General features: G+C 49.3%; 1 protein-coding gene across 2 annotated transcripts; it reads left to right on the plus strand.

The window, feature by feature from the left end:
* Positions 1–761: 761 nt before the first annotated feature.
* ASB1 (ankyrin repeat and SOCS box containing 1) lies at positions 762–15,229 on the plus strand. 2 transcript variants are annotated; one of them, XM_063341571.1, is made up of 5 exons: positions 762–950; positions 1,120–1,261; positions 3,194–3,496; positions 7,974–8,359; positions 10,248–15,229. In XM_063341571.1, the coding sequence occupies exons 1-5, from the start codon at positions 890–892 to the stop codon at positions 10,379–10,381; spliced, it is 1,026 nt and encodes a 341-aa protein (XP_063197641.1). In that variant the 5' UTR covers positions 762–889; the 3' UTR covers positions 10,382–15,229. The 2 variants fall into 2 exon arrangements, with proteins under 2 accessions (XP_063197641.1, XP_063197642.1); XM_063341572.1 differs by lacking the exon at positions 3,194–3,496.
* Positions 15,230–15,462: the final 233 nt, after the last annotated feature.

Here is a 15,462-nt window from a genome sequence, read left to right on the forward strand (position 1 = left end):
CCCCTCTCTTATGAAGAAAGGCTGAGGGATTTGGGTCTTTTCAGTCTGGAAAAAAGAAGACTGAGGGGGGATCTTATCAATGCTTATAAATACTTAAAGGGTGGGTGTCAGGAGGATGGTGCCAGGCTCTTTTCAGTGGTGCCCAGAGACAGGACAAGAAATAATGGGCACAAACTTGAACATAGGAAGCTCCACCTAAACATAAGGAGGAACTTCTTTACTCTGAGGGTGGCAGAGCCCTGGCACAGGCTGCCCAGAGAGGTGGTGGAGTCTCCGTCTCTGTAGACATTCCAAACCCCCCTGGACGCGTTCTTGTGCCACCTGCTCTGGGTGACCCTGCTCTGGCAGAGGGTTGGACTGGATGATCTCCAGAGGTCCCTTCCAACCCCTGCCATTCTGTGGTTCTGTGACACTTGATGTACCTCCTTCCGAGGTGCAGGTGGTGGCCGTGAGGCTGCTCCAGGGAGCGGGGACAGCACTGTAAATTGTCAGCCACGTTTTAGCCCGTTGCTGGAAGAAGGAGCCCCTCAGGCCCCTTCACCAGCGACCGAGCTCAGCCGGGCTCCGGCCCCGGCCCCGGCCCGGGGCGCTGAGGGCGGCCGCCGCCGGCAGAGCCGGGCCGGGCCCCCCCCAACCTCCCCCGCCCTGAGGAGCAGCCGCGGGGCGGGTCTGAAGGAGGAATGGCTGCGGCGTCGCTGCTGGCTCCCGCGCTGCCGGAGCGGAGCCGAACCGCCCTCCTCCCGCCGGGGAAAAACCACCTTAACGCGCAGGCAGGAAGCCGCCGGGCCGGCAGGCACCAATCAGGCCGGCCCGGGGAGGGAGGGCGGCGGCCGAGGGGAGGCTGCCGGCGGGGAGGGAGGCCGAGCCGGCCCGGCGGTGCGAGGGGCAGATGGCGGAGGGCGGCCCCCCCGGCGGCGGGGACCCGCCCGCCGCCTCAGGCGGGCAGGCAGGTAACGTGGAGGGGGGGGAGCGGCGCTGCCCGCCGCCCTCCCGAGGGCTCCTTTCAGGCTCGCCTTGTGCCGGTAGGGGACGGGACAGGCCTCCCCCTGCCCCGCCGCCTCAGCGCAGGGCTCAGCCCGGCTCCCCCCCCCACACCCCCTCTCTCTCTCTCCAGCGCAGGTCGTAACCTAAAGGAGTGGCTGCGGGAGCAGTTTTGCGACCACCCCATCGAGCACTGCGAGGACACCCGGCTGCACGATGCGGCCTACGTGGGGGACCTGCCCACCCTCAAGAGCTTGCTGCAAGAGGAGAGCTTCCAAAGGTGAGGGGCCTTCTCCCACCCCGCCCTGCCTGCACCCTCACCCTGGCTGTGGAGACACCCCCCCCCCCCCCCAGGGGATGAGGGTGCCAGGTCCTGCTTGAACGCTTTTGGCTCATTGACCCCCCTGCCTGCTCCGTTTGGAGACCCCGTCCTGCTCCGTTTGTTACGGGAGGGATGTCAGGTTGGGAGGAGGATGCTCCGCTCACCCCCAAAATCATCCCCCGTTGGTCCTCCAGGCAGGCAAACCTCAAGCCAGTTCCCGAGCGTGCGGCGGCCGTGCGCAGGTTCTTTTCAGATCAGGGTGGAAACGTAACCCCGTGAAAACAGGAGCCTACGAATAATGGGAAAAACATACAAAAAGGATTACAATCATACATAAATCTGAAACACCCTATGTTACCAGATCTGCCCAGTGCTAAGTCTGTGACTGTGGGGATAGTTAATTAATTTTCCTGCACCATGGAGAAAACTGCACAGAGTGCAGAATGTCTCCCAGCCTCAAAAAAAAGTCTCCTTTCAGCAAAAATGAGAATGACCCAGCCCCTCTTTCTGCCACCTGGGCAGCTGGGGCTCTTTGGTCCCTTGGTCTGAGATTTTTGCCTTATTTTTTGTCTCATGCCGCGTGGGAACCCTGTGGCAGCAGGTCCAGGCATCCTTCCCTGCAGGAAAAAGCAAAGTTTGGTGGGAGGAGCAGGGCTGGACCCGCAGCACCATCACACAGGTGATGGAATGAGCAGAGAAGTGACTTCTTTGAATTTGGGGGTAAGTATGGGGTGGAGATCCCCAAACCTCCAAGGTTAAAGGGAGCACTTTTATCATAAGACTTGACAGCTGAGGGCTTGATGTGGGGTTTATACTACTCCTCTTCCTAAAACATTGTTGGAAAAAAAATATTGGGTCATTCCTCTCCTAGTAAACTCTGTTAAATGCACTGTATAAAAACTGCTTTGTCCTGTACCAGTTGTGTGGGCCTGCATGGAGTGAGCTAGAAGAGCAAGTCCACCGCTGCGCTGGCTAAAGAGCACTTTCGCCAGCCTACATTTGCCTTAGAGAAATCCCTTCCCCTCTGTGCGTTCCTGCTAAAATGGTACCCGCAGCGGTTTGAAGAGAATTTGGGAATGAGGTCTGGATGTTTATGAGACTTGTAGGGCTAACCTGAGATGTGAATGAGTGTGACAAATGTTACAGGTTGTTTCAGAGAGGATCTAAACAGCCGTCAGCCAGAGCCACCTCTTTCGATAAATTGGAAAAGGCTTTTATGCCAGTACGGCCATCCAACAAAGATGCTAATGGCCCACTTACACTGTTCAGTGGAGGATGGCCACACCTCCCAAGCTTATTTCTTCCTGGCAGGGCTGAGTTTCCCTGGATTTGTGTTTATGTCATCCCATGGTACCTGGCTGAGCGTGGATGTGGCCAGCGGTGTGATACGGCTGTATGCCTGCATTTCCTGTGCCCTCTTGCTGTTTCCCATGCTGCTTTGACAACTTTCTGCCCCTTTTGGAGCAGCTTGAATTAAACTGTGGTGGTCCCCGGCTTGGTCGCTTTTGATTTTGGACATCTCCCTTTAAAAAAGGGATTAGGGAATTTTATTTTTTTTTTTTATTGACAGTTTTGACTGAGTTTTGAGACAGGGTTTGTCCCTTACTGTGCTTATGTGCAGCTCCTGACAAAGCAGAGCTGCGATAAAGCCCATCTTCCAGGCACTACTCTGGTACATGCTGTAGTCTCTGGCTACCTATGTGCAACACCTAGTCAGGTTATTAGCGGGAGCTTTTCAGGGCTGCTATAAAGTGCCAAAAATGGGGAGGAAAAGCTTCAAGGGAGCTGTTGGGGCTCTCCCAGCATCCTCCTCTAGGGCTGGGGTAGGTGGGGTGGTGCAAGGTGGCGGGAAGCCCTCTCTGACCCAATGCTTTTCACCCCCGATGCCAGCCGGATCAACGAGAAGTCAGTGTGGTGCTGCGGCTGGCTGCCCTGCACGCCACTGCGCATTGCTGCCACTGCCGGCCATGGCCCCTGCGTTGACTTCCTCCTCCGCAAAGGGGCTGAGATCGACCTGGTGGACGTGAAGGGACAGACCGCCCTCTATGTAGCTGTGGTCAATGGGCACCTTGAGTGTGCCAAGATCCTCCTGGAAGCTGGAGCTGACCCCAACGGCAGCCGGCACCACCGCAGCACCCCAGTCTACCACGCGGCACGTGTGGGCCGGGCAGACATCCTCCGGGAGCTGATCAGGTGAGAGCTCGGGTACAAGCTGGAGGTGATCTGGTGGGGAGAAGAGTTGCTCTACTTCCCTCTCTTATTCCCTTGGGATCTTTTTCCCCCATGGGGCTCAGAGCATCCATTCCCTCCTCTCATGCCTAGTGCCTCCACAGGCCTGGTGAAGCTGGCCAAAAGATGGACAGGAGAGAGGGTGGAGATGCCTAAAGAGTCATCCTTGTCTTCCCCATTGCTTGGCCCTGGCAACAGGTCTGTGCCCTCCTGTGTGACTCCTGTGACTGTTCTCCAAAGACAATACCCAAAAGAGGAGTCTCTGAGCCCACCATCCACTATTCAGTCAGAGCCAAATCTTGGAAAGTATCTTCCCTGCCACCTCCATCTCGACTGCTAGCTCCATACCCCGGCTGAGTTTATGGGTGAGGTGGATCCACCAGTGAACAAAAAATTGGTTGGAAACACCTCTCGCCTTTGTCTAGCTCTGCTGCTCTGACCATTTTCTGTCATTGGGAGGAGAGATGCTTGTCACCATCACCGTCTGTTCTTTGCTGCCTGGTGTTTACCCATCACTAGGGCACCCTCTGTGCCATCTGACTCAGTCTGCCCTTGCTGGATACCTGAGGCACAGCTCCATCAAAGGCGTGACATCACTGGGGCAGGGAGTGACGGCCATTACTGTGAGGTGATGAGCAGTAACCTTAGCTGGGCGGTGGGTGGCTGGTGACTTCGAGTCCCTCAGGAAACTTCCTCTGCAGCACCAGCAGTGAGTGGGCTCAGGGTCTAGCAGTAGGCTGTGCAAACTTGAGTTTCTTCCTCCGTGGCATGTCATTGTACTTCCTTTCTTCTAAATTGGAAGCCTTTTTGTATAAGGGACTGTGCTGAGCAACTATATGGACCATTGACACCAAATAATAAGGGGAAAATGTAGCTTGTAGAAAGAAATAATAAAAGAGAAGAAAGTTTATTTGGATTCACACAGAAACACTCTCCAAGGAATCCTTTCCATGACTGCAAATGCTAGAAAATAACAACAAAAAGGATTTGAATAGAAAAATTTCAAAATGCTTGGAGATTTTCTCCTTTCCTTTTTGCTTGTGGGGAAGTTAATTTTCATAAAAGTGCAGCTTTAAGGAAGCTGGCAAGTAGAAAGAAGGGGAGGTGGTTCCCCATCCTTGCTCCTCTCTCAGCAAGCTGAGAGAAGGGTGTCCCCGTCACCACGTGCTTGTTGGTAGAGGGTTCAGCTCACACGCTGCATTCCTGAGAATCTTCCCTGATATATCCGCTAAGTCAGGGTGAAATGTAGCAAATGGTATTTCAGCAGCACATGGGGAGCTGATGCACTGATTTATGTGTCTACTCCTTGGGATACCTTGCCAGCAATATTAAAAGCAAGATTTTGGAAAAATTTCAGGATTAAAAATTAACTGGAGCTTGTCCAATATCTTTTTATTAGACAATGTCTCTCCCAAGACTGCTAAGCTAATACCAAATTGTCAGATTGCCCAAAATTTCAAATACCTCAGAGTACGGGTTTCACAGATCTGTTCAGAGCTGCTTACTTTAAAATGCAGTCTTATGTTACAAAGCTCACTCAGAGATCTTTAAAATGTTGATTTAAAGGATTTGGCAGGGGGAATGCAATGAGGAAGACACGTTTACTGAGATATAAGGAAATATTTCAGCGTATTCAGCTTGAGAGAGCCTCAGTGTCCTGAAAAGAAAGCCCAACCCAGTTTAGGCTTGCTCCAAGGTGTCTAAACATCACCTGGTTTATTTTATTTTTTTTTAATCATATGATAGCACACTCAGGATTTGTGAATCCTACGAGAATTGCTGAAGCAGCTCACCAAGCAATAGGTGCAGTTGTATCCATTCATAGTAAATACACGCATAGCTATGAAATGGCAATCCATTTTATAAGACGGCTGGCAGAAATATTTATGCTTGTATTGCCAGGGTATGGATTACTTTCCTAACAGCTTGTGATGTGATCATGCTGCGATGGGATCAGACTGTGGCGTTAGACTTGCAGTGTAACTGAGGGCCGACCCAGCGTATTAAGGAAAATCCTTAATTAAGGATCCTTTTGCCACACTAAAAAAGGGTGAAAAAGAGATCTGACAAATCATCCTGATGCCTCAGGCGCACGCCTAACTGTTATTAAAGCAGGATTTTGTATTTTGTATTGAGCTGGGGGTTTCCACTGAAAATTTTGATGACAGTAATGAAAAAAAAAGAACTGAAGTGAAGGCGTACCTACTGTTTGGTCAGGACCGTGGCCATAGGAGACGGTGGCCATACAACAGCCCTACCAAGTCCCACAGCAGCACAGATGACTCTATCCGAATGCTCACATAGTCTGATTTTAAGAGGTTTGTTTATCTGCGGGGAACATGAGTGATTGCATGTGGAGAAAACACACCTTTTTTTTTTTTATTTAGCCCTCTGTGCTCTAACATAGGTAAAGTCATGCAGATTGAGCAAAGTGCTGCCAAAGTCCCCAAAAGATGTGAGTGTCCCCTTACTGTGCGGTGATTCCCGGGCCAGTTGCCTGGCCTGGGAAGTGAAGCTCAGTCCTGTGGCTGGTGCAAGAACAGGCTTGCACTCAGCAGTGTTGTTACTGCCCAGCTCCCTCCTTTTTCTGCATTTTCTCCACCCCACAGGTTTCCTGAGATCTCAGCCAAGATGTTCACACTTGGGAGATCTTGTGCGTTGGGGTAAAAATACACTGCCTGCAGCTCTTAGACAAGTTTCCTCGGGCCCTGTTCTGTGTGTGCTTAATTTAAATGAGACTATTCCCATCCTCAGAATTGAAACATTTGGTTAAGTATTTGCTGGATAGGGGCTGGCCCCTACTGGGTTCAACGAGAGCTGTGCTTGCCTTGAGGCAGAATTTGTCCCCAGGTGGTTTCCTTATTTGTTTTATTAACTGCAGAAAGGAACATAATAAGGAAGGTAATCTATAAAGATAGAAAAATCTCATTCTCTGAGTGCTCAGTCTGCAATTTTGGGAGGGGGACTGGCCTCTTGTGGGGAGAAGGGACAAGGCTTTGCTTGATCTGCAACACTGCACTTAAAGCCAGCTACTCCTTGGGGGATTGCGTTGTCTTCCTCCTTGTTCCCATCCAAGCTGCATGTGAAATAGATGGAGTTGGTGTCCCCAGTGCTTGGGTGTTACCCAGCCTGCGGGAAATAAATGCTTATTTCTGCTGTCTCTTCTCTCCGCAGCATTGCCATTTTTCAAATTCCATACTTTTCCAGAGAGCGACACTTAGCCTTTTTGCTCCCATTTATTTGGCCGCTTTCTTCACTTCCTCCAAAAAAATGAAAAGAACCAAAGCCAATAAGCCTTGTTTTCTGCTCATTCACAACTTAGTGCCATCTGTACTTCCCCAAAAGAAGCATGCTCTGGGCGCTGCTTCTGTTTGATGACCATGCTGATGTCCATTGAGCAGGGCTTTAGCCTGCTCATGTGCCTTCTCTCCACCACAGCAAGTCTGAGCCCACTTTGCTTTGGCCACAGGGCTTATGGACCAGTTGGGATATCGTGGCACCGTGTGGTGAAGATGTGAGATAGGGGTTTCTCTGTGGGGTGGAGTGGGGCAGGAACCAGTTGCAAAAGGCTTGAGAGGTTTGCTGCTGCAGCTCACGGAATTCTCCCCTTCAGTGCCTGGAGTGCTGGCCAGTGAACTGTAATCTCTCGTGCAGTATCCAGTATAATATATAACCTGTGAATGGAACTGTGCAGGATAGATGGGGAGAGCGGAAGGTCTGATGCAATTATTTTGTGTTTTTCCAGTTTCCTACGTGCTTAGAGTTGGCGGGTACATCCCTTCAGCTGAGCTGATTACTAGGGAAAAGGCCTCTATTTGACTTCTTGATGGGATTTCTGATGGGATTTCAACCACCCCAGCTCCTTCGGGAGCAGGATTTTGTCATATACGTTTTGCTGTTGCGCACAGATTTCTGTTTCCATTTCCTTGCTGTCTGTGACAGTCAGATCGATGGCCTGTATTGCTTTTTGGCCTGTTTTATCCTGGTGGGGAAGTTACTTCACTGCATCTCCTCAACTGAGTCACTTGGAAACATCCCCGCTCCCCAGCTGGCTCATTAGCCTCCAACATTACGTGGTGCTGGCTCAGGGCTGAGCCGTCCCTTGTGCCAAGGCCGTGCTTGGCACGTCCTTCAGGAGGGCAAGGAAAGATGTTCCTCAGCTGCTCTCTCCCGAGCCTAGGCTGTTGTGGGCAGAGAAACAGCTTTGCTTCTTGAAGATCAGACTGCGCTGGATATGGCATCCCCACTCAGAAGCCCTGCCAGGGCCCTGTCAGGGTAGGTATGGGTGGTTCTTGGGTGGTGGGCCCCAGAGGTACCAAAGACAGGCAGGGTGCTCCAGGTGTCCTTCAGTCTTATGCCCTGACAGTTTGTCACCCTGGGGTGCAGTTGTGGTGCTGTTGCCCTTGTTTCCAAAACCTCTGCTCTTCTCTCAACCACCCAGGTACGGCGCAGATGTGGATGTCAATCACCACCTCACTTCCCGGGTCCCCAGCCTCTCCCTGCGGCCCCTCACCACACTGGTGGTCTGCCCACTGTACATCAGCGCTGCCTACCACAACCTCCAGTGCTTCCGGTTGCTCCTCCAGGCAGGAGCCAACCCAGATTTTAATTGCTGCGGGCCCATCAACATCCAAGGCTTCTCCCGGGGCTCCCCGGTGTGTGTGATGGACGCTGTCCTGCGGCATGGCTGTGAAGCAGCGTTTGTCCACCTCTTGATTGACTTTGGAGCCAATCTGAACCTGGTGAAAGTGGAGGCCTTGGGAGTTGAATCCACAGGAAGGGTTAAAGTCAACCCTGAGGCTCTGGAGGTGTTCAAAGAAGCAAGGGGTAAGTGGCTTTGACTTACTGAAGTGGCACTCGTTTTATCTAGCTCTGTATTCGGGAGAAAACTTTGGAGAGTTTATTGGGTAGTTAGGAGCCGTTCAGGTGGTAGGTTGGATGTTACCATCTTCTTTTGGGTCTGCTCATGTGCCTTCAGCCAAGTGCAAAGAGATAGTGTAAAACAGGTTATACCTAACTTAAGCAATTCTAACACACAAAAAAGATAACTGGGATATAACAAGCTGTTAAGCTAAGCATTAAGGACTTCACCACCCATGATATGGCTTTCAAAGAGCTGTTGCTGGCCAGGCAGACATCAGGCAGGAGAGGACCATGGGGCTGACCTCTGCAGCTCCCTGGCATGGATCCTCAACATCGCTGAGCTGCTGCCTGCCTTTGGCTCTGTTGTCACTGATGACTCAACCCAGTGACATCCTCATAAGCCTGCAGCTAGACTCCCTGTTTTTCTTCTGTTGGATTTTATAGGTTCATGTTCAAACTCAAGAGGTTTTCCCTCTTGAGTCCTTCATTTACCAATGATGCCTATCAGCAGCTTAACCTCTGTAACTTTACATTTTTTGTCTTTCTCCCAGCTCTTTTCCATTGCCTAGCAGTGTCCTCATCAGCCTGAGACAATGGTAGGCAGCGTGGTCCTATCGGAGCTGGGCTTTGGGTCTGCGGACCACAGTCAGGTTATGGCATATCCCGTGAGACCCAGTCCTCCAAAACCATACAGCTGTGCCCTCACTATTCTTGAGTGACCCTGTGCTCTGCAGGGGGGCCTAGGGAGGGAGCCAAGAGCTGGTTGTACCTGGACAGGCTACTAGGGAAGTAAAGTCAGAAACAGTGGTAACAAGTGGCAGGAGGGAGCTCAGATGGTGGTGGAAAAAGGTGGGAAAAAGCTGGCTTTTTGAATTTAACATCCTCTGGGAAGTAAATGAGTTACAAATGAAGTAAACCAGACCCTCAGACCTGAACATGCCTAAATTTACCTGCTATTTCTTTCTTTTTATAACAAAAGCAACATCAATGCAGTGCGCACCCTGGTTCCAGCAAGGGCAGCACCTCGTAAAACCACCAGGCTCAGCTGGTGAAGGCTTTGCACCGGGGTCGGAAGTTGGGTTTCCCTCTCAAACTCCAGAGAAATTTCAAAGGGATTCAGGATGTGGGATACAACCCCCAGCCCCCATCCCAAAGTTACTCAGCTTTGCACGTGCCTGGTTTTTAAACCTGCCCGGATTTTTGCTGAGAAGAGGCGTGCATAAGCTGGAGCAGGTGGTTTCCGTTATGCCTGGGTTTAGGAGGCAAATGGGACTGCTCAGGCAAAGCATGCAGGGTAATGGAGTGGTGCCTTGGAGGTCCAGTTCCTGAATCAACGTGGACACCACCATCCTCTTGTCCTACCCCTCTTGCTGAAAGAGCTCTCCATGAACTCAAAAGTCCTTAAAAGAAAGTTGGGATAAGGTCTGAGTTGGTCATCAATGTTGTTGATTCCCAGGGGACGGCTTAGACCAAAAAATAAAGTCCATGTAATTTTAAAATGATCTGAATAGTATAAAGCCTCTCACAGTGGATTTGGCCGTGATCTCTTGAACCCTCTCATGCAGGGACTGGCTCCATGGTCACAACCCCATGCAGTCTCCAGCTTGCCCTTCCAAACTGCCCATGTGGCAGTTGCTCCAAATCTTTGGACAAAAGGTTCGGCCTCCTCACAGGGCAGATTGGTGCATGCTGAGCTCTCCTGTGCTGCCTTCATGTTGCTTCATGTGGCATACAGAAGGGGTAGTTGGCTCCTCAGCTGTCAGCCAGAGCTCAGCACAATTTACATGCTGTTACCTCTCTCTCTTCATCTCTGTGTCCCCTCAATAGTTTTTCTCTGCTTTCCTTATTGCAGGACGCACCCGGAGCCTCTTGTCTCTCTGCCGCATAGCTGTACGAAGAATACTTGGCAAATCTCGTCTGGATCTGATCCATATCCTTCCAATCCCAGACCCCATTAAACAATTTTTACTTCATGAACACAGTTAAAGGGCAACTGGCTGCTTTCTGGGACAGTTTGATTTGGTAAATGAGTGCGCTGATAAAGCCAGGTGCCGATCCTAACCCTTCTCCCACGGTGAAATGCTGTATTGCTCATGGAGTGCACATAATTTCCTGCCCCTGTGATATCCCCCTCCAAATTTAGGGTGCAGTGATTTTGTCTCTCTGTTCTTAAGCTACTGGTTATCTAACTGGTGATCTCTTGTTTGCAAGGTTGGGCAATGAGGCAAATAAGTGTGTGTGGCTGTTACATGAGCAAATACAATATATCCTATAGCTGTTAGCATATGTCTGTCTGTTATGACTCTACCTCTGTTATTGCTCTGTGTTACACGCACCTTGGGTCTCAGCGGTACTTCTGCGTGGGGAAAATATCCATGCTTAAGTCTTTTCTCTTCCTATAGTGTACAAGAGAGTCTCTTCTCGCCTTGGTAAGGGTTTTACAGGAACACTGTTCTCTTTCTGCCGTCAGTACCTAGCCTTTCTCTTCCCTATGGAGTTTGTGATTGCTGCTGTAGAAGTGGGTGTATTTTCTTCTGTCCTCTTCTGGTGTGAAATGCATCAAGTTTCCTGTCCGGTGCTGTGCGTTACGTGGAAAATATAGTATCCATGTCTCTACGTGCTGCAAGGTAGCTGCTGACTTGGCTTTCTTCATGTAGAGGCCCCATTGCACAGACGGGAGAGTAGCAGAACATGTAATCCTATCCTGTCTGAGACGTTTCTACCGAGCACCAGATCTGCTGTGGCATCTTGGCTCTCCCCCAGGTACTGTGATGGACAAGGCAGGGTCTGGCTAGTCCTTATCCTGACTGCTTGGGACTGGGTCAAGTCTCGTGACCAAAACTGATAGCTACACAGCCTCTGGTGGGGATGTGATGCGTATGGTTCAGTCGCCACTGCAGTGGTGGTGGGACAAGAACTGTGATACTCAGCATGTGAACCTGAAAGATTTCTGGGGTACTTTTTGGAAAAGTAATAGCTAAATTAATCTTCTGTTCACTGTAAAATGGGTTCGAATATTTGGGAGTGACCAGGAGCAACAGTGGAGGGGCTGCTAAATTAAACTGTTGTGTTGCTGTGCTGGGTGGTAGTTGATGTGATGCCTGTGAATCTATCTGTGTGATTATGAAGAAGATGACACCAAAATGAGCTCTAGACTGCCTGCTTGCAATATTGCAGTGATTATGATGTGATTGAAAGTCCAGTAAAGTAGCTGATGATGCACAGCACATAGAAATAGAAGTTCCTACTTAAGTTCCTACTTATATTTTACACCATATTCCATGGTGGCAGTATGACCAGAGAAAACCCTCCCACACCCGCTTAACAGGTCTTTTTGTTTGCATACAGCTTCTATCAGCACGGTGGAAAAGGGAGAAGAAAGGACTTTTTTTGTCTTTTCTTGAAGAGTTAGGAGGTTATGTGCTTCTAAATGCAGTGTTGCAACCAGTAGCCTGGGCTGCTTTCATTTCCAGTGCCTCTACATGTGCTTTACCTTCATGTCGCAAGTTCACAGACGAGTGTCATTCTACAGTGAGTCAACAGCCTTTCATGGGGATCTTGGGGTCAGCCAGCTCCTTAAAGGTAGCAACGTAGTCATTGTATGAGAAACATTGTCAAAATAGCAACTTTAGAAGGACAGAGATGATCCCTCAGGATCTTGGGTAAAAACCTAGGTGATAATTGGTACTTGCTTTTACTTTACTAATCCAAGTTCTTTCTAGTCCCTGTGTTATAAGTTGATTTTTTGGACAATTTTTCTTTGATATATGTTCTTTCCATGCCCATGCAGTTGGCAAGGGTATTTTTTTCCAGATGTGATTCTAAAGATGTTGGGGATTTATTTATGTGTGGTAGTAGTGCCTAGAAACTTGTTGTTGAGAGCTGAGTTAAGCATGGGATGGCAAGGACAGTAAAACAGCCCCTCCTGGGAGTGGGATCTAGCTCTGGTTGCTATTTTCCTTCACTCCCTGTGGTAACAGGGAAGTTGGGTTATTGAAGCTACCTTGCATTTCAGTTTCGGATGGCTTTGGCTGACAGCCCTGGTTATCCTGCCACACTATGGGAGTAGACCCTCAAGGCAGCCCCATAGACTTGCCCTATGGACTTGCCCCGTAGGTCTTTACACTAGTTACAAAATTTTCTTTTTCCAGAGGCATAAATGAATGTAAAATCACAGTTCAGTTTCTGGTCCTCCCACTATGGGATATGTTTAGGGTGAAGTTTGATAAGCAGTGATGGGCTTTCTTGTGTGTTTTATTATCTGTTGCGGAACACATGCCTTTCCAAGATGCTTTCAGAGAAGGAGGAAGGGCAGAAAAAACACGGTCCCTAATTGTTTCCTGTTATTTCAATTTCATGGGCAGGCCTGGAAGGTCCAGCTGGCCCCTTACATTGCTCTGCTCACTGATTTTAGCATAAGGTGGCAAAATTTGCACTGTTGAACAGGCTAAAGTGTGGTGGTTACACTCAGTGCTCAGATACCAAAGCAAAGGATACTTTCAAAACCCTTTGTCAGGTGAGAGATAATGGCAAGGATATGTGGCCGTAGGCATGCTTTCAAGGTGAGAAGGCAGCAGTTTTGCACTGTTTCCTTTTCAGGCTTGCAGATGGTTTAGGTTTTCACCATGCTGGAGGCCAGGGCAGTCCATGAGCATGTTGCCTGAGAGTTGTGCACTTGGTTTATAGAAGTGTTAACATGCCTGAAAGATGCAAACAGGTTGTAAAGCCTCTTGTCACCTTGCTGGTGGAACCATAATGTTTTGCAGGAGCACGGGCAGAACATACTCTCTAGCTCCAGTGTATAGACGCAGAAAATGAGGTAGGTTGTCTTGAGAAAATGCCGTGGCAACAGCTTCTTTGGGTCAGCTTTTTGCCCCTTGGTTTTTACTTGTTCATACAGTTTTCCAAACTGGTCACCCGTTGGTGCCTTTTGGGTGAAGGTGGTAGGATGGATGTGGAAGGCACATGCTCTTCTGGAGAGAGCTGGCTCCATCTGGAATGAACTATGGTGAAATGCCACGGTGGGAATGGTAGAGTGTGGCTCAAAGAAATTCAGAGAATTTAGTTGTTAACTCAGTGCTCGATGTAACTCGAGTATATAGTTAAATCTAAGCCTCTGCAGATGACCTGTTACAATTTTAATTAGATATGCTTCAGTATTTGGTTTGTTGACACTTGTGCCCTTGCCTGACACTGTCCTACAGTGTGCTTATGGATAGCCAGCCAGTGGCACCCTCACCAGGTGCTCTCTTCCACAGCTGTAACTCCCATGTGAGTGAAATTGTGAAGAGCACCCTCTTCCTATGCAGAGAATCAATACCTGGTACTGGCAGGATTCCTTTGTAGGTCCCACTGGAAGCTCAAGCCATGCTGGGGGTGGGGACTTTGGCCTCCGTGTGTATGGGTAGTTCTTTTGACCTCAAGCTTGAAGGACTATGTGAGTCTTCAAATCCAACCGATGTGGAGTCCAAAGGATTCCTCTGACCATGGATATCTCCAGCCCCCGATCCACAGGTCAAAGGATGGTTCTCCCAACCCAATAGCAAACAAGCTTGAAGTTCATCAGTCGCTTGGACATCAAAGCTTTGAAGTGCAGGAGACCTTTTGCCTGGACTACCCATCCAACTCCCATCTTAACTTAGGGACTGTGCCTCCTGCAGACGTCTCAGTGTTAAACCTGTATGGCTTTTCTTTTGCTTTGAGGGCCTGAAGAGAGTCCAACTCAGGGGGACAACTCACATAATATTAAGCTGTAAGTGCAAAGACTACTGTCAGAGTACGTCCCTGTGGATGTTGGTTACTGAGACTCCGTAAACCCAGCTTTGCCCAAGTGAAGTGGTTTAATACACAGAAAATCTGGAATTTTCATTGTAGAGAGATAATAGTCTCAAAATAGATTAATGATATTCATAGACCTCGGTGTCCTGTCCTGTGGGGTCAAAAGCTATATCCTCTGGCTGTTCCTGTCCTTTTAAACCCAAGAAACGACAGTCTTCCGATATGAAATCTGAGTAATATGTGCATGTTATGTATCTCCACATGATACAAACAGCATTTATTTTTGCCTTAACTCAGGTTTCACCATTTCTTCCTACGTAGCAAAGCATTCTCTTTTGTAAAGGTATTCTTTTCCATGTTGTCCATGGGGTATGCTCAGATAACATGAGTAACAAACGAGTATTATGAAGTCATGGGCGGGAAATTAAACATTTCTGCAGTGTACATCCCCTATATTGAAGAATGCCTGTTGTATTTGGGCATAATATATAAAGTGTGCATTGTGTGGCCTTGCTGTAAGCATGGGTGAGGTGGGATAACAAGATTTGGAAAACGGTTAAAGAACCAAAACAGATCTGGAATAAGCAAAGCAGATACAAAGCAGTCTTTTTGATGTGGGCTTTCTTCTTGCCTTTGTTGCTATAGGGAATTTCTAGAACATGAAATGCTGGTACCCAAATATAATTTACTGCTCTTTGGGAGTTTTGCAAAAGGCAGAAGAAGAGCATCTGTTGGGTTGAAGTGTTTTGGTTTTGTTTTGTTTTGTTTTTTCCCATCCCCGAAGTCAAGTAAAGCACTTTTTACACCAAAAATGGCCTTTCTGGTACAGCACCTCTTTAGTCCTTCCTGTTCCAGTGAAGAAAGCAGCGTAAAAACCTGCCTGGGACACGACAGAGGTGACAGAGTCCCACTTCAAGAAGTGCTAATCAGTGATCTGTTGGGTGTTGCCCAGGGTAAAATGATCGTGCACAGCAGAAGATCAGATCTGAGAGCAGACAGGAGGTATCTGTGGTGGGCTGGATCCCTGTGTAGCTGAATAAAGATGTTCCAGTGCAAGAGCATGGCTGGCTGCTTGGTTATTTCCCTCGCTGTGGGAAGGAGGAGTACCGCTCTATGCAGCAGGGACTGGATTTGCAAAAGCCTGAATCCCGCTGGCCTGGGAGGCTGTCGGTGACTCCTCTGCATGATGTGCAGCCACTGGAGGGGGTCGGAGCACTGTGCTGCCTGCAAGGGGGTTGCAGGCAAGCGGGCAGGGACTGGGTTTTGTGCACCATCGCCAACTCCTGCTT

The sequence above is a fragment of the Chroicocephalus ridibundus genome, chromosome 7 (genome assembly GCF_963924245.1).
Source record: "Chroicocephalus ridibundus chromosome 7, bChrRid1.1, whole genome shotgun sequence".
Classification (NCBI taxonomy): domain Eukaryota; kingdom Metazoa; phylum Chordata; class Aves; order Charadriiformes; family Laridae; genus Chroicocephalus; species Chroicocephalus ridibundus.

Bases quoted from the DNA above. Each gene is read 5' to 3' on its own strand.
- ASB1 (XM_063341571.1), top strand. From the start codon at position 890: ATGGCGGAGGGCGGCCCCCCCGGCGGCGGGGACCCGCCCGCCGCCTCA. The intron at 3,497-7,973 runs GTGAGAGCTCGG...TCAACCACCCAG, and splicing joins ATCCTCCGGGAGCTGATCAG to GTACGGCGCAGATGTGGATG. The intron at 8,360-10,247 runs GTAAGTGGCTTT...TCCTTATTGCAG, and splicing joins GGTGTTCAAAGAAGCAAGGG to GACGCACCCGGAGCCTCTTG.